At 35.9% G+C, this 26,074-nt stretch overlaps 1 protein-coding gene across 1 annotated transcript in view; it reads left to right on the top strand.

The window, feature by feature from the left end:
* Window positions 1-26,074, top strand: part of LOC113228868 (nephrin-like) — an 81,282-nt gene that overhangs the window by 37,661 nt on the left and 17,547 nt on the right. The window contains exons 2-6 of the mRNA XM_026462289.1: window positions 20,356-20,564; window positions 21,675-21,788; window positions 21,888-22,073; window positions 22,704-22,852; window positions 23,549-23,693. Of these exons, the coding sequence (XP_026318074.1) occupies window positions 20,356-20,564; window positions 21,675-21,788; window positions 21,888-22,073; window positions 22,704-22,852; window positions 23,549-23,693 (803 nt within the window). The remainder of the gene's footprint in view (window positions 1-20,355; window positions 20,565-21,674; window positions 21,789-21,887; window positions 22,074-22,703; window positions 22,853-23,548; window positions 23,694-26,074) is intronic.

Genomic DNA, 26,074 nt, shown 5'->3' with positions numbered 1-26,074 from the left:
TACTGTATATAACTGTTTGTTCCTAAATAAATTATAAAAAAAAAAAAAAAAAAAAAAAAAAAAGAATGTATACATATTAAAAATACAAATAAGAGATATATTTTAAAGTTTTTCATTTTAATTTAACATACATAATTAAGTCCGCTTGTCGTTATTAAAATGTGTATGACTAAAAATTGAATTTGGAATTAGTAATCATTAGAACGTCGTAACATTCACAATTTAAATATTTTTGGCTAAATTTTACCTACTTTCACAATCTATCGATAACACTGTCGACAATACCTACATGACTATTTAAAATTTTACGAAAACCTGCAATTTTACTCCATCTTCAAAAAAGACAAACTTATAGTAACATCACTTAATACAAATTAAAAATTCTCGAGCATGAGGAATAGGAAAGAATTGACAATTATGTAATACCTATTAAAGTCGGCGAGGTTAGTCCTGATTAAATCTTAGACGAGACCAGACTACTCCTGTCCTACATTTAATTATGCACAGGCCGTAAATAATTCAATAATGAACATGTAAAATTTAATATTCATTGTTTTTTGACGACACAAAAATTTGTTTTACTTTGTATTTGCTCATTTTAAGTTTAACAGAGATTAATGTCTAGCGGTGGATTATAGGGGCGTGAGTGCTTCCGCCAAGAAGTGAATATACAAATGGGACAAGCGAAAAACTTTTGGAACCTTTCCCACAGGAACATGAATACGGTTGCGAAACGATTTCGCTTGTAATTGAATTGTATGTTTATAGTTTGGTTTTGAAGCGTCTCTTGTAAATATACTTCCACGCTGTGCTGATACACTCCCTCTCCTTGGAGGAGATCCATTCTCTGCAGTGGGTCGTTTATAGGTTGATACTTACTAATGTTGCAACTGAATTTTTACATGTAGTTCGTTGGCGAGGTCCATTAATTATGACGTCCATTTGTTGGGAACTGTATACGTTTTTGCAATGAGATTCCGGAGCATGTTATTATGTTAAAATAACTTTTTTATTAAAAAAAACCGACCGCTAAAGTTTGCTTGTCGGCTTTTTTATTAGAATTACACCTATTTGCCAAATTTGTTGTAATCGGTTAAAGGAAAGTTTGCCACTCTTAAAGGTGGAATATTATCTTCAAATTTTAATAGGACCAATGCTGAGGCGCCTTCTTTCAAACAAAAAAGAATCGTCAAAATCGGTGCGCAAGTTCGCCGGAGTAATCGCGTAACATGCACACAAAAACAATACAATCGAATGAGAACCTCCTCCTTTTTTGAAGTCGGGTAATAATAAATTGAAGACTACGTGTAAAGATTCATGGAAAGAAAGTGTATGCCATAACATTTGAATTTATTTGAAAAGAGCAGCTCCTAGAGTTTCTTGCTTCTCTCAGGAAAGTCAGCACAGCGAACGAACAATAGCTTAAAAATTATGTTTTCTACGTCATTAAGAATAAACGATTCTTTGACTTTGACTATAGCAACGAGGAGCTTTTGACAACGCCGTGAAGAAGTCTCATGTACCGAATTCCTAATGAAGTCATACGTTAGAGAACTAAAGTGGCCGACATAGCTTTGGAAATCAGTAATCTTAAGTGGCTGTGCGCCGGACATGTCTGAAAGAGGGCTAATGACCGATGGAGCAGACTTGTTCTAGAGTGGCGACCACGTCGAGGCAAACATAGCATAGGACGCCTTGCGGCTATACAGACTGACGACCTGGGGATTTAGTGTAAAAACTATCTATCGCGTTCTAATTTATACCTTATAAACATAATAATTAAGATTTAATTAAAAATCATAACGCAAATGCGGTAGTTAAGTTTGAATGAGTGAGTGTGAAATTACAAATTCACACTCAGGCCTCTGAGAAAGGTGGCCCCGTCCGACATCCGTCCGAAACAATAACTGTCAAAGAGGTAATATTCGACCAAATGAAAAGAAGCATGATTCCAATGATGCTTTATACTTCACACTCTCTTTGGATTTGGCCGAGTATTTCTTTTTTCACAGTAATTATTTCGGGCGGATGTATGCACCCAGAACCGGGAAATTTAGCGTGCTCAAGAGAAGACTTATGTCCAGCAGTGGAGTAAGCTGATGATGTGAAGAACTCAAAATTACTTCGCTTCATTTTTCACTTTATGAAATCACTACACCCATATGTCTCTTTCTATCAGGAAATTTAAATAGTATTCCAAAAAAACATAGAAAATACAACATTTTTGTAAAGAAAACATAATAATCGACTTACACATTGGAAGTGACACCATTTTTAATCGATTACTTTGTTATAATTATTATTAATACAAAGATCGAACACTTAGAAAAAGTCTTTCGATCTGGCTGGATTCGAACCAACGTCTTCTGGCAAACTGTGCAAGGCGCTATGCCGAGTAAGTCACGGAACGAACCACCGAGCCTTACGACTTTTCAATGTGCTTACGTTTGCTAGATGTTACAATAAACGTCTGAAAGCTTCGAGATTTAGATAGAAATAGCAAAAAATATGATCCAAAAAGGGCTTAGAAATAATAAATAAAAATTATTTATTTTCAGACAACATAATCCATACAAGTTAGTAAGTAAGTTAGTAACATAACACACCTTATAACTATGTTAGTATAAAAGTAATTGCTTATATATCAAACAGGATGAACAGCCCCCCGCGGCGGCTCAATGATTCACGCGTAAAACGTGTAACTCAGTGAACACATTGTTTTTAAATAATCTCAGTAAAGTGTACTAAAAAACCGACCTCATAAGTACGTGGAATTACATACAATTACCAAGTTTTCTTGAAATCGGTAACCGGAAAGTGCGCAAATCCGGATTCATTCCCTAGTTCGCCACTATACGGGACTTGACACAGGAGACAATAAAAATCGGTTCTCGCTACTCAAAGTATATTGAGAGAACAATATCAAAATTAATCATTAAAATAATTGTTCCTTAAAATAAAATTTAGGCGCTATTTATAAAAATGAATCTTCATGCGTGAACAGCCACCCTTAGAGGTGGATGATTTTCTTCAAAATTAAATGGGACTTCTATGGAGGTACCCTCTTTCCAACAAAAAAGAATCACGAAAATCAGTTCACAAATACCGGAGTTATCGCGTAACATACATATAAAAAAACGGTCGAATTGATAACCTCCTTTTTTAAAGTCGTGTAAAAAACATCAGAAAATTACGCAATCGGTTATTTAATTTCACATTTATATATAGAAATATGTAAAAAAAAACCCTTTCCTGTAAAATTTGTTTTTTGTCGCTTACACGAAGTTGACTCGATATATTTTCCGACATTAATTCAAACTGTTGTGTCACATACTTCAGTGGCAGTATGCTTACAACACGATAAGAGTAGCGGGTGCGATTTCGGCTTGTACAAATTTGAGCAACAAAATTTTGTTAATTGATTCTATTATAGTGTTTACAGGGAATTCTCTACATTACTTTGTTTATACTATCAAATTTTCGATCACATTCTGTTTTTGTTTTTAAATCGCAATACTATTGCAAAATAAATAGGAATCGAATGCGAATGGAAAGTTACAGATTGTTCTCAAAGACTCCAATCATTGCAATGTCTCTATTCCATTAGGCGAATGAACTGTGCGGGAAGTAACAGGAAAATACAGAATTTTGTATTTTTGTTTAATTTTGTTAAAGAAATTCGAATGCCTTTTTGAGATTGCGTCCGTGTTGTAAAAGCTATGCGATAATCGAGGGTAGACGGTTGTCATGGCCATACCGATCCTCTCGTCACTAAATGCCTCATCTGAAATTCAAGTCTTTATTTCATAGGCTAACAAATTACACGTGAAATAGTTAAATTTACAACCAGCGCTAAGCTTTACTTTCTTTTACTAAAACACAAAATATTCCGTCAAAAATTCCTAGCTTAAAATAATTCCCGCTCAGGATCGTGCCCGACTCAAAAGTTCCCATTACATAATAAATATACGTAATATGTATAACGCACACACTCGTAGCCCCATACTAGGGAAACCCTGTATCGCGGGTGCCATGGACACATGTAGACAACCACAAATCACACCCAAACTCACGAGAGAAAAATGTAAATCAATCAAACCGTTCGGCCTCGCAGGAAGCTTAGTTTAATTAGCCTGCAGAACCAACCACACTGAAATCCCATCTGATATTTGTATCACAAGTGAGTCAGATTTACTATCTAACTCAGCTTTCAAAAACATTCTCTACTAATAGTTGTATGTACTTTTTTATATATGAATATACCGATATATTAGAACAGCTGGTCTATCTGAAAATCACCTAATTCATCATAAAGATGGTTTAAAAACAACTACAGAATATCTAAATTGCAAAACCGACGAATTGTAATTGCACGCCCATGTGGGCACGTGATTACTTTAAACAATAAACGCTTGGTGTCTTTTTCACAAAAAAAAATAGCTCACTCATCCACTGTGATCGGATGGTTATTTACCTTTAATTCGGTTGCCCATTAACATGGGACGCCATTTTATATCGAAAAAATTCCGCGACACCGGGATTTACGAATTTATTAAATATAAAATTGAAGGAAAACAAACATTTAAAGTGTTATTTGTAATATTTTAATTCACTTTTCACGTTATATATATGAAAGTGATAAATGTAAAAATTGAAGGCATCAAGAAAAATAATTTTGTAATTTTAATTTTTTTTTCAGTAACTATCGCATACCATCGTTGGAGTTTAAATTTGAGACTTTTAGCTTTTCACTGTACTGAGATCCGGTTATCATATTCCTGGTCATCATCAGACCTTTTCGAGGTATAATTAGCCAAAGTATTATGTGTTTAAAATACAAAAATTGTAACATATCAAGCCATTTAGTATCATGTTTTAAAAGAAGAAAACATCATATTTTAAGAGTTTTCGATTCCATATTTCGACACGCGGGAAAAAGTGAATTTAAGTATAAAAACCATCAGAAAAAGTAATAATACAAAAAACTAACTTTTTTTGGTTTAGAACACTATTCTAGAAAAGCAGCGATAATATATCTTTGATTGAACAATTGAACAATAAATTGCTAAATTGCCTTGAAAAATTTGTTTAATTCCAGTTAGAGAGAGAGGTTTGTTATTCTAGTCAAATTATGTGTCGGTTCAAGTAGCGACCTCATTGTGTGGTTACACATGGCGTGCTCAATAATAAAATGATGAAATTTGAAATGTTCCATTTTTTAAAAACTGACAAACAAAATTTTAAATAAAACTTCGAAAAACCCCGACACAAAGCAGCATATTTCAAAAGGCAACAAGGACGCCCAATAACTCGCCGAGATCAATTCAATGAGTACCCATTTCCCAGTTCTTTTCACAAAATTACGATACCACTGTGGTCAAAGCCAATAAATACCAAACATGCCTTACCAGCAGATAAGTATACTACTTACGGAGTGTTTGACTAATATTCTTTTTTATTTAACAATAATTTGCGTTTTCTTCCTTTAAAAATATAAAAGAGTTGGATTGGCATCTTGTACTCCAACTGCGTAGCCCCAGAAATGTCTAAGAAACAATAAGACTGTATCTGACAACCTTACTTGAATAGCCCAAAATTGCATTCATGTCAGTAATTACTGTCATGTGTTAAAACCAAATTGTTCGGGCTCAGTAATAATCTGTCAATTGAAAGCCTTTCGGAAGTTGAAACGGGCGTGTCGAATGGTATTATTAAATTTTTCTCCCAATAAATTTTTATAGTCACAATTCGTCGATATCAGGCAACGCGACGCTTCATTATTCATTCAGCCAATTAGCCTTCGGACAATAACCATTTTACATCAGTTATTGGCCTTTAATTATACATTCTATCATGACTTTCTTTTAGATAAATATCACCATTAACAATCAACCCAATATGCGTCCTACTGTTGAGTACTGGTTAGAAGAGACCCGGTTTAAGGCCATAAACCATGGGAGAGTAGATATACGTATTATCGGTATGTAAGTCAGAGTATTTTATTTTACGCACACAGTTACTTCAACAGACGCAGTTAAAGTTATTTTAAATTTTAAGTCGACGTAAGATAAAGGCTATATTTTTTCTAATATGTAAATAATGGCTCCTACCTGTGCAGAAATCGAATAACAATTGGTATATGGTTAAATCCCCTAGCAACACTAAATAAATTTTGAATTATTCAATTACAATTTTTTAGTTTTTATACCTTTTACATAAAGTGTAACACAGACAGCCTTTTTATAATTACCAGTATGGTTAGCACGACAGGGCGCGACTTGAGCGATAGCGACATAAAGCGCGACAATCCCCTATCCTTGCATAGAGATCTCAAGTCGCGTCCCGTCGTGCTAGCCCTACTGGTGTTTAGTATACACTTCGCTTGCCGGTCTGATGTAGCAAGCGAAAAGCAAATAGGTGAAGATTGAAAATCAGCAATTCTGAGTCTTCATCTTTTTGGTCCACATTGCTGTTTTTTTTTATATTTCAATTGTGAGTTTATATTATGGTTTATGCGTTTTGTTTATAAATAAAATATTATAGAGAATGTTTTCACTCGCGAACGTCTACCTACTGATTATCATTAGGTGATTTTAATTATATAGGCAGCTCCTCTGATGTCCATGGGTTACGATGATTACCTCCCACCTAGTGGTTCGTCTGCTAGTATTGCCACCTACTTTACATAAAAAAAGTAAACATCAAGCGTCGATTCTGGCATTTGTGTTATTTCTTCATTCATTTATTTAATACCTTATTAGTATATAGTACGTAGATAAAAGTAATAGAAAAGTAATCAAAAATGTCGTGGTGAAAAAATACTTCCATTACTTTGAAATGGAATTCAATTGTATCATTAGATTTTTAGAAACAAAGGAACGATCTCTTGAATACACGTTCACATTTGTGGCGCGTGGCGGTTGTCGTATCAGGCGTAGACTCGGATAATTAATGAACACATGCAGTTTGACGGCTGATGAATGGAGCTTCCACCCAGCTCCATAAATTCTTAATACAAAGTCTTGGGGATTGTTTGCTGCAAAAATATACATTGGTACTAGGTTTATGTTTGTCATCTAGATATAATAACGGGCTTTTTTATGTAACTGAACAAGTTGTGCGCTTAAGGCGATACGCCTACCCAAAGTAGTTGCAGTGCCACTCAGATTCCTAAATTGTAAATATCTGACAAGCAACGGCTGCGTCCGTCACCTTGACCAGACAAATGTACAAACCATATTGTGTAGCAAAAACGAGCGATTCCGATACCGATACCGATGCCGTTTAGGTTCTCGGGTTTTTCGATTTTCTCAAACATTTTATAATTTCAATAAGAAACGAATATACTTAGAACTAAGTCCAAACTCATGGTACCATGACTTCGTTTAACCAAGGTAAACGACTCTTTCATGGGGAACTGTATACGTTTTTACAATGGGATTCCGGAGCATAATATTAAAATTATTATTTCCTATGTTTGAAAACTGCATTAAAAATATTTTGATTGAAACTTTTCAATCAAAATATTTTTAATGCAGCATATTATAAAATTGAAGACAACATGTTAGATACAAATGTATGGAAGGAAAACATGGCTGTAGATTCCACACAAATTTGATTCAAAGTGTGTTTATTCCATAGCATTTAAGTTTATTTGAAAAGAGTCATCCCTAAAATTTCTTGCTCGTTCGTTCGTTCGAACGAGCAGTAGCTTAAAGGTGACGTTGATGTAAAGTTATTTTACTGATGGAATAAATGATACTTCGACTTTGAGACATTCTGTAGTTTGACCAGCACCCTTAGCGCGTTTGCGCATTACGTCCAATTCGTTTTCATTCCGAATCCGATACTATAGACACTTAGAAAACTCGGACCCACTTTGAATGTCGCGTGTGCATCCGAATCTGAGAACACATGAACATCGCTTGTACACCTAGAGATAACATGATCCCTGTGACATTTCGGAGCGTTATTTCTCGGATTCGGAAATGATACGAATCGGATGTGGTGCGCAAATTCTCTTATATTTCAAAACCGGAACGCACTAAGCTCACGTTATTGCTAATTAACAGAAACAGGTGTGGTGGCCAGTACTGATACATGACTGATACCGGAAATTTGTCAATGAGAATGAACAAATTGCTTTTGTTACCGCTTAATACAATTGTAGCATCCAAGTCGCTATTTCTGTACATTCGAAGAAAAAGATTTTTAATGGAAATCCACAGCAGTGACAAATACGAAAACTTTCACAAGTCAGCGTCTTCAAAGAGACAAAAGAAAAAATCATAAACATAAAATATCAAAGAGAAAACTTACAGAAAGCTTACTGAGCAAAAAAACGTTGCATTAACATTTACTTTTAATTTGCATCTGACGTCTCTGTTTAGTATTAACCTTTATTCCAAAGGAACGAACTGACAGACAGAAACTTCAGGCTACCTTACCACGTAACTTAGTTCTTTTTTTATTTATTTATTTCATCTCCCTTGATTGTAACACTTGTTGACAGTGATATTACTCAAATTGCTTCTTCAATGTGTAATACTTAAATAAATTTCACGCTTGGACACAGAAATAACATTCGTCTGTCGACGGCAGGCGAAGAAATTCTACAATATGGCTCATAACTTCACTTCCACGTCATCTTAAATATTTGGCAGTCGCGTTATCTGCATATGACACACGAGGTTTTACATCAAACCAGTTAATCATCAACTACAGCACAATGGCGGATAATCAATCAACAGTCGGAGGGATGTCACCGCTGCTCCGATCGCGATATTGATCAATGTTTAAATTGTGATTAATTTATCACCAAATGAGAATGTCGAGACCGTATCTGTTATTAATTTGTATGTTCATCTTGTTTGTTGTGCAACGAACCAATACATCCATTCATCTCTTTATTCCTGGAAATTTTCAGTACAATCTTGTTACTGTACAGGAACATAAACTTAGAAACTTTTCATCCCTTGTTAACACAGAATGTCAGAACCCCATATGTTATAAATTGACACGATCTTTCCATCCATACAATCCTATACGTCACATCATATTTGAAGAATATTCAGTAGAACCATTGCTTTATCTAACAGGGTTTATCTAACAAGAAAAAAACGAACGCATAGTGGATTTGGTCCATGTATGTAATGAAAATGATCGAGATAATGATAGAAAAACTAAGGTTAGATGAATAGATGGATTGAGCACCTTTTATAATGGATCGACATGATTTCATATTGTTGATCTTTAAAATGAGATATCGAAAAAAGCGTGCGAGATTTTCCAGAGTGACTCTCTTTTTGCGGTGAGTTTTATGTGAATATTAATTTTACTTTGACAGTTTTTATTTTTTGTCATATTTCCAGTTTTATGAGGTATTATTTGCGGGGTTTTAAATCTGATGTTTCATAAAATAGAGTTAAACAAGTTCGCAAAATCTGAAAGTAATTTATTTTAATAAAATACAATTTCAAAATTCAGATGCATTCCATTTAATTCAGTGTCTCTTGTTGGAACCGACAGGCGAATGCAAGATGTACCTACATTAAATTCAATTTGAAATTTTGAATTAAGCATCTTTCTTGGGGAGCTCGGGGCGAAATTAAATTTTGACACAGAGTGGCGTTGGAACCACTTAATTGCAATTTGCTTGACTTATTACGTGTAGATGTCTTTCGAGACTGCTTAGTTGAAAATGGTTTGGAAATTATGAACGACTTGCCCAATCAGAGGTAAAAGCTTCTGGCTGAAAGGGTGGATGGAATTCGAAAATTTTCATCGAAATGTACATATAAATATTGTTAAAAGTTACTAAATGAAATTGGTTGGTTGCGTTGTAAGTGAAAATTGTAGAATGTTGTTTAATAAAGAGTCATGGGTCTGTGTGTATTCATTTATTCGTTCATGGTAAGCCAACAGCTTTTCAATAATTAATAAAAACTGAATAAATATTGGACAACATGACATATGTGGTTCTGGTCCCAAAGTAAGTAACTAAAGCATTTGTGTAATGAAAATCGGAAACAACGACGGTACCACAAACATCCAAGACAATTTATAAATTATCGACTTCTTAGGTTTTCGCGATTGTTACACATAGGAAATGAAACTATTTTACAACTTGTAAAACTTAATGTAGCGTAAATTGGAATGTTTTCTTTGTAAAATTAAAAATAAGGTATTTAATTAATAACTATTGTAACTATTGTGAAAAAATAGGGTGGTTTGCATTAATATTAGACATAACTGGTTGAAGACTGTACCACCTCAGTCAACCGTGACCATGGGACCTGTAAAGGGCCCGAAACGTCGGTTTGTTTGAAAAAAAAAAATATACGCGATTTAAATAGGGAAAAATAGTTTCATTTCCAATTTATAAATTAGTTTATCTACACTGACCCTGACTCGGGAATAGGATCCGGGACCTCAAAGATGCTGACACAATGAGGTTCACAAAAAACAAAATTATAATTTTCCATAGAATATAATTTCCATTTAATGTATTTTTCTGGAACTACATATAAGTTCCAAAAGACTCATACGAGAACTAACAACGATATATACGTACATAGAAAGCACTTATGTAAAGAAGACAACCCCATAACTGCGTCACTTGAATCACAAATTATTCAATAAAGTTGACTTTATTAACTACTCAAAAGCGGTCTGGTTAATTATGCTATTAGGAATAAAAGACAGAGGCTATTGAGATACATCAGAAACAAATTTCATAAAATCAATAGCAAATGGAAGTCTCCATTGTATCAGCCCTATTATGGGACAAGCGTGTGTTTGTAAATGGGTTGTAATGTCTGCCATAACGAAAATTTAGTATAAGGGACTCGTGGTGTCTCAAGTCCCAACAGGTTACATTCCAAAATTTAGTTATAGTGGAAACTTAGTAATTATTATGGTCGGTATAGAAATTACCATTCAACAAGCTTGACATTAGAACATTGTCGTTAACCGACGTCATACGTCCCACTACGTCCCACTATCAGTAACGGATCTCTTCTAAGGAAAGGGTTTGGGCCAATCTCCGTCATCTTCGACATCACGATCTTTTCATTTACCGTTAGCGAAAGAAGTATTGCCTCTTCACGTAATTTATAAATGAAAGTCATCAACTACAGTGAACCGTTGACCTCGGCATTGAGAAGCAACCGTTATCCCGCAAGTTTACAGACCATTTCTCAAATTATATTATCGAGGGCGGTTAATCTGAAGCCAATTCGCTAAAACAAACAACATTAAACGTTAAGATACACATCCGCAACAAGATCATAAATTGAAACAGAGAACTAATAAACATTCATTTACAGCTATTTGCTCGTCTCTGAATCCAAATCTCCCAGGTTCAAATTTAGGCTAACTTCATTGCGATCTACCGCAAGACTGACTTCAAAGTCGGGCGAAGGCGCTACCAATCTCCGGTACAGTAGCCCGCGCTGGGTCCGTGCCAAATCCTGCACTACCTCACTAGTAGTAGACTAACCAAATATAAACACGTAGATGTGATGAACCTCTGAAGTGTTAAATTATATAAACCTATTTGAGTGATTTTTTTAACAGGCCCGACCTATAGATAAGTACATACTTGTATAAACATACTCGCTACTCTTCTGTCAAAAATCCTTCGCTTCTTCAACAAGTCTTTTCTAACATGCCAGTTTATTCTAGGTCCTTTAAACTTCAAGGACATTTCCAACTTGAGCGATATTGTAACTTAATTAATGCGTGTTAAGTTCTATGAGTTAAGAATGTATCGATTTGTATATGAGTGTTTTATATTTTAGGAAAATTAAAGAAAAACTGACAGCAGTAAGACTTCCAGCAACTTAGAGTTATCTGGATGAATTTGTTTAATGTTATTTGTATAAATAAGAATTTATGTATTTTTGAAATTTAAATCGGTATAGTAATACTTTATTGATCGAATTTTTATATTATTTCTTATTATTTTTTTACGCTACTCTTTGCTATATTATTTCCATAAAATTCAAAGTCATGTTACCCCAGTTAGAGCTTCGATTTAGATTTATCTGAATAGATAATTCATCTGAAGGGAAGTCAATAATTTCAGGAAGCGGCTGGCTTTATGCTGTCAGGCTCAATACATTACATTAATTTGTCAGTTTTGAACACAAGATGCTATACGAGCGCAACCCTATGTTTCGGTCATAGCAAGTCCGTTAGGCCTAGTTCCCACAATGCCGGACCGGCGAATTTCCGGGTCAGTAAAATTGCCGGAAAGCTAGTTAGTGGCTATACAATTTATATGAAGCTATACACAGTACGCTCGGCATTGTTGCCGGATCGTTTGTCATTACAGACTGCCGGCAGAACGCCCGGACCGGAGCAATGTGAACGGCGACGAAGTCGTCACAATGAATCATCAAAAGAGGATGCTGTCATTCGAAAATAATTCCAGAACTAACTCGTCACTTCACAGTTGGCCCAATAACCATCTTTCCCGTAAAATGGGATGTACCCTATGTCTTCTTTTGACTCTATTAAGCCTTCTTGGATACCACCACAATACCACAATTTCGTCGTCTATCGTGCGCAGTGGTCTCAATTCGACTGAGAGGAGGACTTTAGTCTCCGGTTTTCTTGCGAGATCCGGCTTAATGTGAACAGCTAGTCCGAGTGCCGGTTTCCCGGCAAATTCTCCGGTCCGGCGTAATGGGAACTAGGCCTTAGTGAAATCTTGTTTCATGCATGAGTTTGTTTCTAAATATAGAACTACTTGGAAAAGAAAATACCAACTGAAAAATTCTAAAAAGACTCTTTTTATCCTGTTCGAAGAAATTTTCTTTATACAACGGTATAAATCACCACAACAAACACAAGGGCACAGTTTCAAAGGGCTATACCTTCTTTACGGTACTGTATCTTCAGCCGCTTGTTTCCTCGCGTACGATTTATGCGGGCTTTTGTTCCAACCATGCAATTCAAGTTTTTGTTTATCGCCTTATGAATGCTAAACGCTTTTGCGTAAATATTGAGATGTTTTAACTCGCCTGGTTATTTATAGATCCTTCTGTTTTTGCTTTATTAAAGAACTAAAGTCATCATCATGTTTATTAGGAATACATCTGGTACGAATCAGAAAATATCGTGACGAAGAAGGTTCACAACCCCTGCAAAATGTGTGAAATCCCGAAACTTCATTAGACCTGCAGGTGGGGGAGTATGGCATAAATTGTTGTCTACGGAGGACTTTATAAAGGAGACCTGTGCTTTAAGAAGCATAGTGAGTTGATATTAATATGCTTCTGTATTTGTTTTCTACTTGATTGCCAACACTTATAATACCTTAAACTTTCATTTTCATTTTTTATAAATATATATATAATAAACTAAAAATAATATTCCCGTGGAACAATCCTCTCCTAACTGAAGATGCTTTGCTTGGCATCCATCCAGGCTGTACTGAAATGAATCTATGAAATGCAGCTTCGAGCTTTGCCTGAGCGACAGTCTAGACTGAATTATACGTCATAATTCATATAGATGATACGGTGAACATTTAAAAATTTAAGCACCTAAACATGAACCCTGGCAGGGGACCGCAATATAATAAACATTATTATCATAAAATGTTCTTAACAAATAACCTAATATATAAACAAAAATCCGACCTCAAAAGTTCGTGGAATTAGTTACATCTATTTACCAAGTTTTATTGAAATCCGTTACCGGAAAGTAAACCGAAGTGAATCGAAACCGGATGCATCCCCTAGTTGGCCACCCTTAGAAGTAATATTTTCTTCAAATTTAAATGGAACCAATACTGAACAAAAAAGAATCATCAAAATCGATTCACAAATAAAAAATACAGTTTAATTGATAATCTTCTTCTTTTTTGAAGTCGGTAAAAAATGTCAACAAACAAACTAAAACTAAAACTAAAAATAAACAATCACTTTACATTATCATATACACTATTAATTACGTTTTTTGTATTCTTTATTTTTTTACTAAATTTATTGTTGTTCTTAAGAATAAAGAAATTATTACTAAACATATGAAACCATTTTATTTTAAAACTCTTAAATATAATAAAAACTTTTTAATAAAATTTAAAAATTTTTCTGTATTGTTTTCGGTCTTTATATATTCTGGTATTTTATTATAAGTTCTAATAAAATATCAGAATATAAAGGGGCCATAGTGAATTAAATTTAATTTTAAATTGGGGACTAATTATTGGCGTGGACGCAAATGTTCTGGCCTATCGTAACTTGGGATTTTTTTTTCACACGAGTCTTTATATGAAACAAGTTTTACTTTATCGCTAGCCGCACGCAATTACAGTTGTATTATTATTCAATCTAGAAATGTTTTACTCTTGAGCACGGACCACGGTTCGAAAGAGAACCACAAGAACAATTTATTTGCCAGTCTGTTGACGATAAGGCTTTGTTTTGTGTCCTAAATAAGTGAAAATCTTAAATTTTAGTTCTGCCAAAAACGTTTTCATCCCGTATAAGTCTGGCCGAACATTTTTTGGCACAAACAGTGCTTTTTGCATTTTGTTATAAACATCTCGACGGGGTTCATTTGAATTTTAAAATTGAAGATAGGGTGTGTTTGAATCGCAAGAATCTCAAAAAACATGCTTTAAAATAAAATTACGGTTTCTACGAGACTCCCGTTATTCGATCAGCTAATTTGATAGCTCTAAGAGCATGAATGATCTTCGCAGTCAAAGTGATCAGATTTCAAGCACCATTCGCACGATATATGGATTTTAGGCAAATTAAATCTTGGTCACTGACGACATCGGTGGTTCGGGTTCAATTCCCGCAAGGGCGAATTTGAGAAATGAACTTTCTAAATTGGTTTAGCCAAGAAGCCATGCCACCAAAGTGCATCACACGAAAATGCATATACCTCTAAAATTATACACACATTAAGTAGGTTAAGTAATTGGTATGGTTGAAGAGTACATTATTGTGATTGCAATATTGTGAAATATATTACCATATTTGACTTTGCGCGTGGTTCTATGTTCTCAGCTAGTAACTCTATTAGAAAGTGTTTAATTTGCTAACCACGTGCTAGCCTACGATAGGTTTTCTTATCTGTTTCCTTATTACATACAAATTCAAACTTTTTTATTTGCATATTTTATACCAAGTGACGGGACGTAAAAGTCACACGCCTGTTCACAGCAGTTGCATCCTGAGGCATAAGTTGACAAGTCCCATGTGCCTGTAAACCCACCAGCTCCATTACTCTTCAAAACTGAAACACAGTAATGGCGCATCTGCACCGGGTCGTCTGCCGACGACGCAGTCCACTCACCTTTTACACCAGCCGCCTTCGCTGAAATTACGTCAGTGAATTTGAAGTTGTCACTATGAATTGCCGTGTTGCCAATGCCAATTTCATTAATTCCCCAAAAATTAAGGTGAAATATTTTTTTACGTCTGCTTTCTTATCGTAACTGACATAATGGATATTATTATCAGCGAAACAAGATCTACAATCCCCGTTTAATCGGTTATTTAACTGCTGGTACCGACTCCAAAAATAACTGATTAGATATTTAAGTATCAATAACTTTTTTGGTGGTAAAATAAAACTTCAAACCGATCACTAGGTAGCACGTACTAATATAATGATGTTTTATTAAAATTATAGGTTAGTTTGGACAAGGATTGTCACGTTGTAATTTTTTTTATGAGACAAAGTGACGGGATGGACAAGTCGTGTGCCTGGTGGTGAGCGACACGTCTGTCTATAAAAGTCGCAGTGCCACTCAGAGCTTTAAAGCGCAAAGATTTGAGGGGAACTTCTACTGCGCCCGACACCCTGAGACATAAGTTGACAAGCCCCATGTGCTTATAATTTCACCAGCACCCTTGACCTTCGAAACCGGAACGCAATAATGCTTACGTTAGTCCTTAACGGTTGAAATAGGACGAACTCTTTCACAAGGAGCTCTACTGCTACTAAATTTACTACTAAATTGTATAAATAAACCATAAATGTAGAGAGATTGATTAATAAGTAATTATAATACTGTATACAAAACGAAATAAGCCAAAATAAACAAAAAGTATTGTTTGTCATTTGGATTAAATCTGTATTTTGTTATTTTTCGCTTTTTAGTGTAGTGGCTTCTCGAGGGTTTTGAATTTTTTGAATTTTTTTTTATTAATGGCTTATTTACTTTCAGTTTCATTTTTAATTAAAAACTAGTATAATTGACATTTTTTAGGTGAGAAAACTTTAGCTGTAAATATTCTCGAAAATTACCAAAATGCCAATGCGTTAGTTATGACAACGAGGGCGGAATATTTTCATTGCCAATGTGTAGAAATCGCAAAAAACTAATTATAGCATAGGTTTACGAAATAATTTTGAGTTCGCTGCAAAGAGGAATCAAAAGTAGCTCTCAGAGAGAAGTAAAGAACGAAAACTGTAAGTATCGATGCGAAGCTGACAAACTAACATTGTCTGGATCTGTTCCAAGAGGAAGCGGATGGCGCTTGGCGCATTGCTTCCTTCCGATGGCTTGTTTTAAAATGACTTATTTGATCTTTCACTCGTTATGAGCTTTCGTTTGGGAAATAGGAAATACAACGGCAATATCAACTTACTCCGACTTTGTGTGAAGGTTACTTGGTCTTATAAGAGCCGTTTTTTTTTGTGCTATGATATCAAGTGATGGTAGTAAGCGACACGCCTGTCCATGACAGTTGCAGTGTCACACGGAGCTTTAAATCACAAAGATCTAAGGGACACTGTCATTGCGCCCGTCACTCTATACCAGCGCACACACTCATAGATGCACCAAGGAAATAACATCCAAACTCACGAGAGAAATAAATGTAGCCCATACAAATATAACTTGCGACCTATTCGTGGCAATCCAGCATGGTAAACGTTCGACCACGGAGGCAGCTAACTGTGGATCATAAAGTCCCATGTACCTGTAATGTCACTAGCATTTTTACCCTTCAAAACCGGAACGCTGCTTTGCTCACATTACTGCTTGGCGGCTGAAATAGGTGAGGTGGCAGTCGACGAACTCTTTCTCAAAAGCTACTCTACTGCAACTGGCTGTTTGTTCTCCACAGTCGTCTTCACAAAGTCATAATTTAATTTAAAGGACATTGTATATATACGCTTCTGCGTACTTCAATAACGAAAAACCTTTGTAGTCGCTAATTTAGCTCTACTATGATTTTGAATTAAATATATTAAAGATGATAAATGTGCACAAATGTTTATTTACAAAGAGCAATCCCTAGAGTTTCTTGCTGATTTTTCTCAGGGGAATCTGCCTTACGAATGAGCTGTAGAGTTTAATCAATATAACAATTTCAAGTGTAACTTTGAAATAAAGATTATTTGTGTTTGAGTTACAATAGGTACTGCAGAGATCGTATATTTAACCGACTTCTAAAAAAGGAGGAGGTTTTCAATTCCGCAGTTGTTCTTTTTGTAGGTATGTTACGCGGTAACAACATTTGTGAACCGATTTTGATGATTCTTTTCTTGTTAAGAAGAACCCTCTTCCTAACAAAAAAAGAATCCTAAAAAAACCTTAAGAGTGGTCTAATTTAAATTTAAAAAAGTATTCCACCTCTAAGGGTATCTAAATTGGGGATAAATGACTTTTGAGGTCGATTTTCTATAGTACTCCGTACATCTGCTTGCGCTGTTTGTTTTTATATATGATGTGTAATATTTTGAATAGTACTGACCAATTCTTATCGAACCTCATTAGTTTGTTGCATAAATCGTAATCAATTTTTGACCTTAATTCTCCGAATACAAGTTTCTTCACCATCGGTAAATACCCACAACAAATGAAATATGCTCTCTGTTGTTGAGTTCCATATTCCACAGTAGAGAGCTTATTTAACAATGAATGTTAATTAGGTCGCAAATGTTACATATTTTAATTGAACATTATATATTTTTTGTATTTATTTATTAATTTTAAATTTTGAATAATAAATATGTTACTATTTGGACTGCAATATCTGTGGTCGCTCGTACAAGTGTTTGAACAGTAGGAGCACACCGCAGTCATATTGGGTGAGACCTATAATGCAACTAAATCTGAACGGAATAATAAGAAGAACCCACAGAATAGGTAAGCAACTGAAATAACATTGAATGAATGAATGAAAGGAGAAAATATTTGTTTAGAACTGAGCGCTTTCCCGAGAATCAATAAGGCCTGTCTGTGCAAATATATTAGACTCAGAGATGAGATGCTTGTTTGCTTTCGTCGTCTTGTATAACGAAATTACTTATAGTTGGAACTTATAGAGATTAAATGAGTGCCCGCTGCCATCGACTGCATATGTTTTTTTTCCTTATTTGTTCAAGGGGCGATATCATATAATGCTACAAGTAGTGTAATCGCGATTGTTTCGCGACTAAATGCCTACAAGTCTATTGCAACGTATGGTTGTCAAACGATTGTTTTATTTGTACCTATAGGTTGTAAATATAACCACAATATTCTCGTGTTATATTGATATAACCTTTGTCAAAATTGGCAATCGACATAAGGTACTCGCTGATTGATGCCCATGGTGCGCCAGACGTGCGGGAATTAAATAGTTCCGAGAGGCATCTTTCGAGCAACCTGTACCATGAAATAGAAATTAAATGCGAGTTACAAGTAATGAAAAAAAAAATTGCATAATATTGTAGACACCCCGTTAATTGGTCAATCTTTCTTTGTTTTGTTTATAATAATAATCCATATATTTCAGACGCGTTCATCCATAATATTTGTTAGTAAAGAAAAATAGTGTTAAGTTTAAAATAATAAAATAAATAGGAAATGAAACTATTTTTCCGGATTTAAATCGCGTATATTTGTGTTTTCAAACAAACCGACGTTTCGGGCCCTTTACAGGTCCCATGGTCACGGTTGACTGACCCGAAAAATAGTTTCATTTTCTATGTGTAACAATAAAACTCGATAATAAAATAAAACAAAATTATAGGTATTAAGACGGGAACATAACACGCCCAGCCAATGTCAGGACAACTGGCTAGGCATTGGCAGCAGTGCTAGCGCATCCACCGCCCCGTCATTGGGGACTCTCATCTTTCCACCAATGTGCTAGGATGCTGTTCGTATTGGGACGTATGCGACGGAGTGGCGATGATAGCGTAGAAATCGTCTATATGTTTCACAGTAAACATGTTTAACTTTATTAATATAATATATTTTTTCATTACTTACACATTTTTAACCGACTTCAAAAAGGAGAAGGTTCGTTACGCTATAACTTTGTGAACCGATTTTGATGATTCTTTTTTTGTTGGAAAGAGGGTACCTCAGTAGTTGTCCTATATATTTTTGAAGAAAATATTTCACCTCTAAGGATGGTAAACTAGAGGATGAGTCTGACACTTTCCGGTAACCGATGTCAATAAAACTTGGCAAATAGATGTAATTCCATGACTTCTCAGGCCGGTTTTTTAGTACTCTCTGAGAGTATTTATTTCATAATTGTAAAAGACTGTTTGTTCCTTAATAAAAAGAAAAAAAACTTAACATACAAAAATATTTTACGAGCTTATGCGTCCGTCTTATTATACTTTGATATCAAAGTCCGTGTGCAGCCTGTAAGGGATTGGAGAAGATGCTGTTGTATATGTCTACCGCACACGGTATCAAGTCTATCTATCGTTTCAAAATATTACTCTCAACGCTCTTCACTACTATGGCACATGTTTCAGTTTGGTGAAGAAAACTTTGCCATCAAATATCCAAACTTGTTTAAAGGTGTACTGAGCCAAGTCTCAACGCCGTAACTAATTCACGCCTGCCCGGAACTGAATAAACCTGCAATTTGCGATAATTGAAATTTACTATCTATTAGATTTGGGTGTTTAATAATCGATACAACAACAGATTATCTATTTAATATAATTTCAAAGGGATATAATTAATAAATGGGATAACAAAGGGCACAATTTCATTGTGTACCTATAATAGACCTTCAATGTAACAAATATTGGGTACAAATGATTAGTTAATACCTATAGTGGATTATTGGTATAAAAACTACATATATATTTGAATAGCAGTACATATAATAGTAGTACATATATATGTGAGTAGTACTGCGTTTCGGTATTGAACGGTGCTGGTGAAATACAGACATATGAGACTTGCTAACTTATGTCCGAGGGTGACGGGCGCAGTGGCAGTGCCCCTCAGATCTTTGCTACTTAAAGTTATGAGTGGCACTGCAACTGTTATGGAAAGACGTGTCGCTTAACATCAGGCGCACGACTTGTTCGTTCCGTCACTTGGTAAAGAACTCATAGTGATGTTCACAATTGTTTCTTTCACAGGGTAGACTTTCGCAACGGTCCACCAGTCCACTGGGCAGTGGCAGGAGAGTTCGGCACTCGCACTAACTTCGTCCTGAACGAGTCTGATCCTTCCTCAGCTCACCTCACCGTGAAGAAAGCGTCGCATCACGACGAAGGCGTCTATAGATGTCGCATCGACTATGTTGACTCGCCGACAAGGAACTACCGTGTCAATTTGACTGTCATTGGTAAGTTTTATGTTGTCTTTTGATACTTTAATGGTACAGGTCTTACTTATGGAAACATTAGTTCAAAACTCGGTTTGGCGTAACAAAAGGCATTAATGTTCCTTTAAGTGCTTTATTTACTAAATAACTATGAAATAGACCAAATACTTCGCTACAATTTCTAGTGAATGTATAGGGTGCCCACGTTTACAATAAGATGTAACATGACACTATCATTCCAGTTACACAAACATAAATACGTCCAAATATATACACACGAATGTACCCAATCAAATTAAATAAATAAAAAGATATTTATTTATCCACAAAACACATAAACAAATATAAGCGAATAATGAAAGCAAGAGAACAGTAATGTGAATAAAAAGATGAAGACTCTGCGTCGCCTATTTTCAGGCTTCACCTATAGCTATTTGCTTGCTGCGTCAGACCGGCAATTAATAGAGGCTGTCTGCACTATATGTAAAATGATATATATATCGCTATAACAGCCTACTAGATCTGACTAATGATGCCAGGCGCTCACTACGAGGAAAAAGGAACCTACCCACGCGCTCAGAGAGGTGAAAATAACGTTGTCCGCCGTGTGCAGTTCGTGCGGAACCGAATGCTCACCGGTAGGCACTTATCGTGTAAACTTGAGCGAGTGACGGATCCCTGGCGCTGTTAAATGTTGAAAGTTGGCTCTTAACACAGGATGTATCTTACTAGGGAGTTAGGGACTTCATTGTTATAACTATTTTGTAAGAATACATATTAGTGTACTAAACGCGATGAATAAATAATAGATGGTAAAAGAAACCTTGACAATTTTAATGAGAATTCCAAAAAGTAAAAATTCAATAAATGAAATTTATTTATGTATAAAAACACCATGTAAACTTACAGTAATCACCAAAATGCTTACATGCTAATTATTTTTACTACGTACATATTTGATACGCTAGGTTAGCTTTACTAATTAGTTTGCTAATGCTATCGTAACAGATGTTAGTTAGCATCCTGGAACTTAGCGACCAGACAATCTAACATGAGACTACGTTTCGTGACCGCGTTGTCAGATTCATTTATTTCCTTGCAAAAGTTCACTTTTACTTTCCATTGTTATAGTTCCTCCAGAGTCTGTCCGGGTGTACAACTCACAAGGAGATGAGATTCTGGGCTCCAGTGCTGGGTATTTTAGAGAGGGGCAAGATTTACTTCTTTCCTGCCAGGCTGTGGGTGGTAAGTTATGTTATGAGATGAATGCTAAAACCCTAGTAATTGTCCAAATATGTCAATTCCAGATCAGTGTTTTCTATAATTTTAATTTGTCTACCGCAGGGAGACCTCCACCAGATGTATCTTGGTACAGAGGCGAAGAACGCCTATCATTGACCAAAGAAGGCTCAGTGAGTCAACTGCACATACCCTCGTTGTCAAGAGAGATGGCCGGCACAAGGTTGCAGTGCCGAGTAGACCCACCTCTCATGCAGCCTATGTTTAGAGATGTCACTTTAAAGTTATATTGTAAGTATTTATTTTGCTCGTCCGACTGTATTAAGCCAAGGTTATGTTTTATGGGTCATTATGTGGTTCTTTAGGACCTATAGAGCTCAATGGATTTTATTGAATGAGCTTGATTCTATTAGCTCGGAGTCGAAGATACTTCGGTTTAGTTTACGGAAAGACGTTGGTTCTACCGTCTGTATAACGTGGAATGGTCTAAGAAGCCTTTGGAACTGGTGCTACCGGTAGACTCCCACCACAGCACGTCTCACCAAAGGAGTGGAGCCAATTGGTGGAGACCACATTGGCGTCGTGTTCGTTTCAGGTTTGAGACCTGCAAGGTGTCGGGTTTCCTTAAAAGGCGAGAAAACAGGGCAATCAAAGGCTGGCCACGCATAGGCAGCTCCTGATGTTGCAAATGTTCACGGGTGACGATGACGAAATAAGAAGCAATTGTATATTCCAAATGGAATACTATAGTTGTACATCATCGCCACGCCGGCTCAATGCGGGTTGGAAACTTGACCCGTATTTACTGGTATCGTGCTGGTTTCATAGCGATTTCTTTTTTCAGTCTAGTTGCGTTTGTTTGTCAATCGTTTAGTAAAGCTATGACGCAGGTTGGTTTTTAATTTAATTTTATGTTCCTAGTAAAACCGCAGTTCGTTAAAGTGCGTGGCAGTGGGGTGACGCGTGTGGGACAGGACAGAGCGTTTGAGTGTACTACGCGTGGCTCCAAGCCCGCGCCAAACATAGACTGGTTCATCAACTCGCAGTTGGTGGACTCGACGTTGACTTCGGTAAGTATTTTGATCTCATTTAACAACTGACGTTCCCAATTATTTAACTGCTTCAGCTTGGTACGATAATATTACCGCTAGTGGTGTAAAACGCGTAAGTTTATTTGTACTACAAGAAAACCTCTTGGAGTATGGATGTTTTTAGTGATGAACTCCAGATCCATATCCTTTGTGGCAGTCAGAATGTGCCGAGAAAAGCGCGTTCTGCAGCTGATTGGGTAATTTCATGTGTCGAAAGGAGGGGTTAATGCTATAGAAATTAGAGCTTTGCGAATTATGTGTGGTTTTACTCTTAACAACAGAATGTGGAATAATGTAGTAAGAGAGCGTTGATGTGTGAAAGGTGATGTAGTAAAATACTTTGATGGTTTGGTCATGTAGAAAGATGAAATGTCAGTAGACTGACGATACAAATTTAATAAAAAATACAGGTAAGGACCTCAATACCTCAAAAAAAGCAGGTTAAAGATGTAAGAATTAACGAGTATATGTAGTGGTTGATATCAATGGAGAGACGAGAGAACTTTCTTAGGAACATAGCGAGTGAAGGTTTATGATCTCTACCTACTAGTTGAAGACGGGCATAATGTGATTTGTATGTGTGTGCGAGTTGTGTGTGAACTCCAGAATTTGAATGATTTTTTAGGTCGAAAAATTAAGTAAACATATGGAGAGAACAACCGTTAACTTTTCCAGGTCGATGTGGAAGGCGAAGTAACAAAAAGCGCCTTAACCTGGCACGTGAGAAGAGAAGATAGTGGGAGACAGCTGGTGTGCAGAGTGTCCAATCCTTGGTTCCCGGCTTATACTCTGGAAGATTCCATTATTCTTGATGTTATGTGTGAGTGTCGTTTTTCTTCTCGTTTTCTATATAATAAGCATAAATGCTTACATTTCCCAACAATATTTATAATAATAATTTTTCTCTAATGAATACAGAAAATTACTCAATATTATCATCATCAATATATCTCTCTTATATTCCATTGTACAAGTCTCCTTTGAGGACAGGGTATTAGGTCACTACGCTGGCCGAATGCGGTTTCATCTCAATGTTTTCCTCCACCTTTAGCAAGAGCTATTGTTGTAACCGTTATCCTACTGGATTACCCCCGCTCCTTTTTTTACTTCTATATCATGACAATTAAAATTTTTGAAACCCTTCCTCACCTCCTCAAGCTCCTGATCCCCAAGTGATGGCAGTAAAATAAATATCTTTTAAAACGTAGGTACCTCTGTCTCGAGAGGCAGCGGAAGTGGCTTACCAACTTGTTTGTCCCCGCGTGTAACTCATCACACAGGGCCGGCATTGGGAGTTTCAGTCGGAGGGTTTGACAGTAATAATGTATACATATTAATCGAACTTCATCTAATGTGGATGACTTTACCAATCAGCTGTGACCTTTAAAGAACTCAAAATGCTATGTTTGATAATAAATACATGTAATATCTAGTAGATCCGGAAAATAATACTATTTTTTATTATAGATTTATTAGGCATGCACCACAATACCAAACATACCACCCAAAGGCTTATACACCAGGGTTGTCAAAACGGCTATAAAAAAAAATTATGATGCATTAAGTGTATCTTACTTATATAGACGAAACTATGGGAATACACTGATATCTCGATATAAAATGCTAGCAGCTCTATCTAACAGCGTTCGTACTAAACTCCACATATTCACTCGATTAAAATGTCTATTACATTGAACATTAGGAATGTTCTCGGCATCTCGGCAAAAATATTACAAGGGGGATCTATCCGTTGATCCCTAAGTCCACCCTCCTATTGGAGTTAAAATATTATCACTCGAGAGCGGGCCGTTTATTGCTCTCCTCAGAGCATAGTACTTCAGTCATTTAACTTGCTCAACTTGTTACGCCTTACTCGTCACGACGCCCGTTAATAAATCCCGTCTAACTTTCTTGGTCTGTTTATTTCTTTACATTTTGGTCTTATTGTATCAACCGGAACGTTTTAAAATAATAATGAGCCAGATAACCACACGTAAGTTACCTGGTTTCAAACTAGGGAATTACATACTCACTCTGGTGTGTTACGCAGAATAGCCAGGTCAAAATCAATATAGTAAAGATAATCCCAAATTGGTCCTACTGAAAGCTCCTCATCCAGAGTGCAAACCGTTGGGAAACCAAGGTCGTGGCAGAAATACATGATCATTATAAATGGTTGCTTTATAAAAATTATCTGTTGATTTACGATACAGTTTAATAATATTTTTCAATTGTAAAATCTGAGGTTTGAATGAAGATAACATAGTTTAAGAAAAAAGAATGCTTGAGATAAATATTAAATTAAATTTATATTAAATTTATATTAAAACATATTAAAACACATATTAAATTTATATTATCTAACATACGGCGATGGGGAAAAAAAATACAAATATATTTTATCGTTATTGCAATGGATTCCAAAAGTAAACAATTAATAGGGTATTATCAGAATGTCAGGGGTTTGCGTACAAAATCTCATGATTTTCTCTTGGGGGTGGCTGCGTCTGACTATGATTTCATATGTATCACTGAGAGTTGGTTAACGTCCGATTTTTACGATAGGGAATATTTCGATGGTCGGTATGTTGTGTTCCGCTGTGACCGTTCGCAGGAAGATACCGGCGCGCAGCGCGGTGGTGGGGTCATGATTGCGGTGCGTACTGAGTTAAAGCCGTTGCGTCGGGAATGGCCTATTCCGCCTCGCGCTTCGTCCGATTGTGTGTGGCTATCCATACCGCTGCTTGTAAAAGGTGACAAGTACCTACATATTGCCTGTGTTTATATACCTCACGGGCCAGGATATCGTGATGCATTAGAAGTATTTTTTGATGTAACTAGTGAAATAATTAACGATAATCCAAATGACATATTTTTGATAACAGGTGATTTCAATGTTTCGAATGCGGTTTGGCAGAAATCTTACACACTCGACCAGACATTGGTTAAGGGCGGGGATTTCGCAGTTGGTATATTAGGTGACTTCCTATCGTTCACCGGTCTGCGTCAATTTAACGGTATTCCAAATATTAATCATCGAATTTTAGACTTGGTAATGAGCAACATTGACTGCAAGACACTTCATTGTGTTAATACATTAACTGAGGAAGACGCGCATCATAAGTCTATTGAATTACGTATAAACATTAATCAATACAGTACACTAAAATCTGCACCTGCTTATAATTACAATTTTTGCAA

The sequence above is a fragment of the Hyposmocoma kahamanoa genome, unplaced genomic scaffold (genome assembly GCF_003589595.1).
Source record: "Hyposmocoma kahamanoa isolate Upper Pololo Valley unplaced genomic scaffold, ASM358959v1 245, whole genome shotgun sequence".
Lineage (NCBI taxonomy): Eukaryota > Metazoa > Arthropoda > Insecta > Lepidoptera > Cosmopterigidae > Hyposmocoma > Hyposmocoma kahamanoa.
This window is presented reverse-complemented; position numbering and strand designations above follow the sequence as displayed.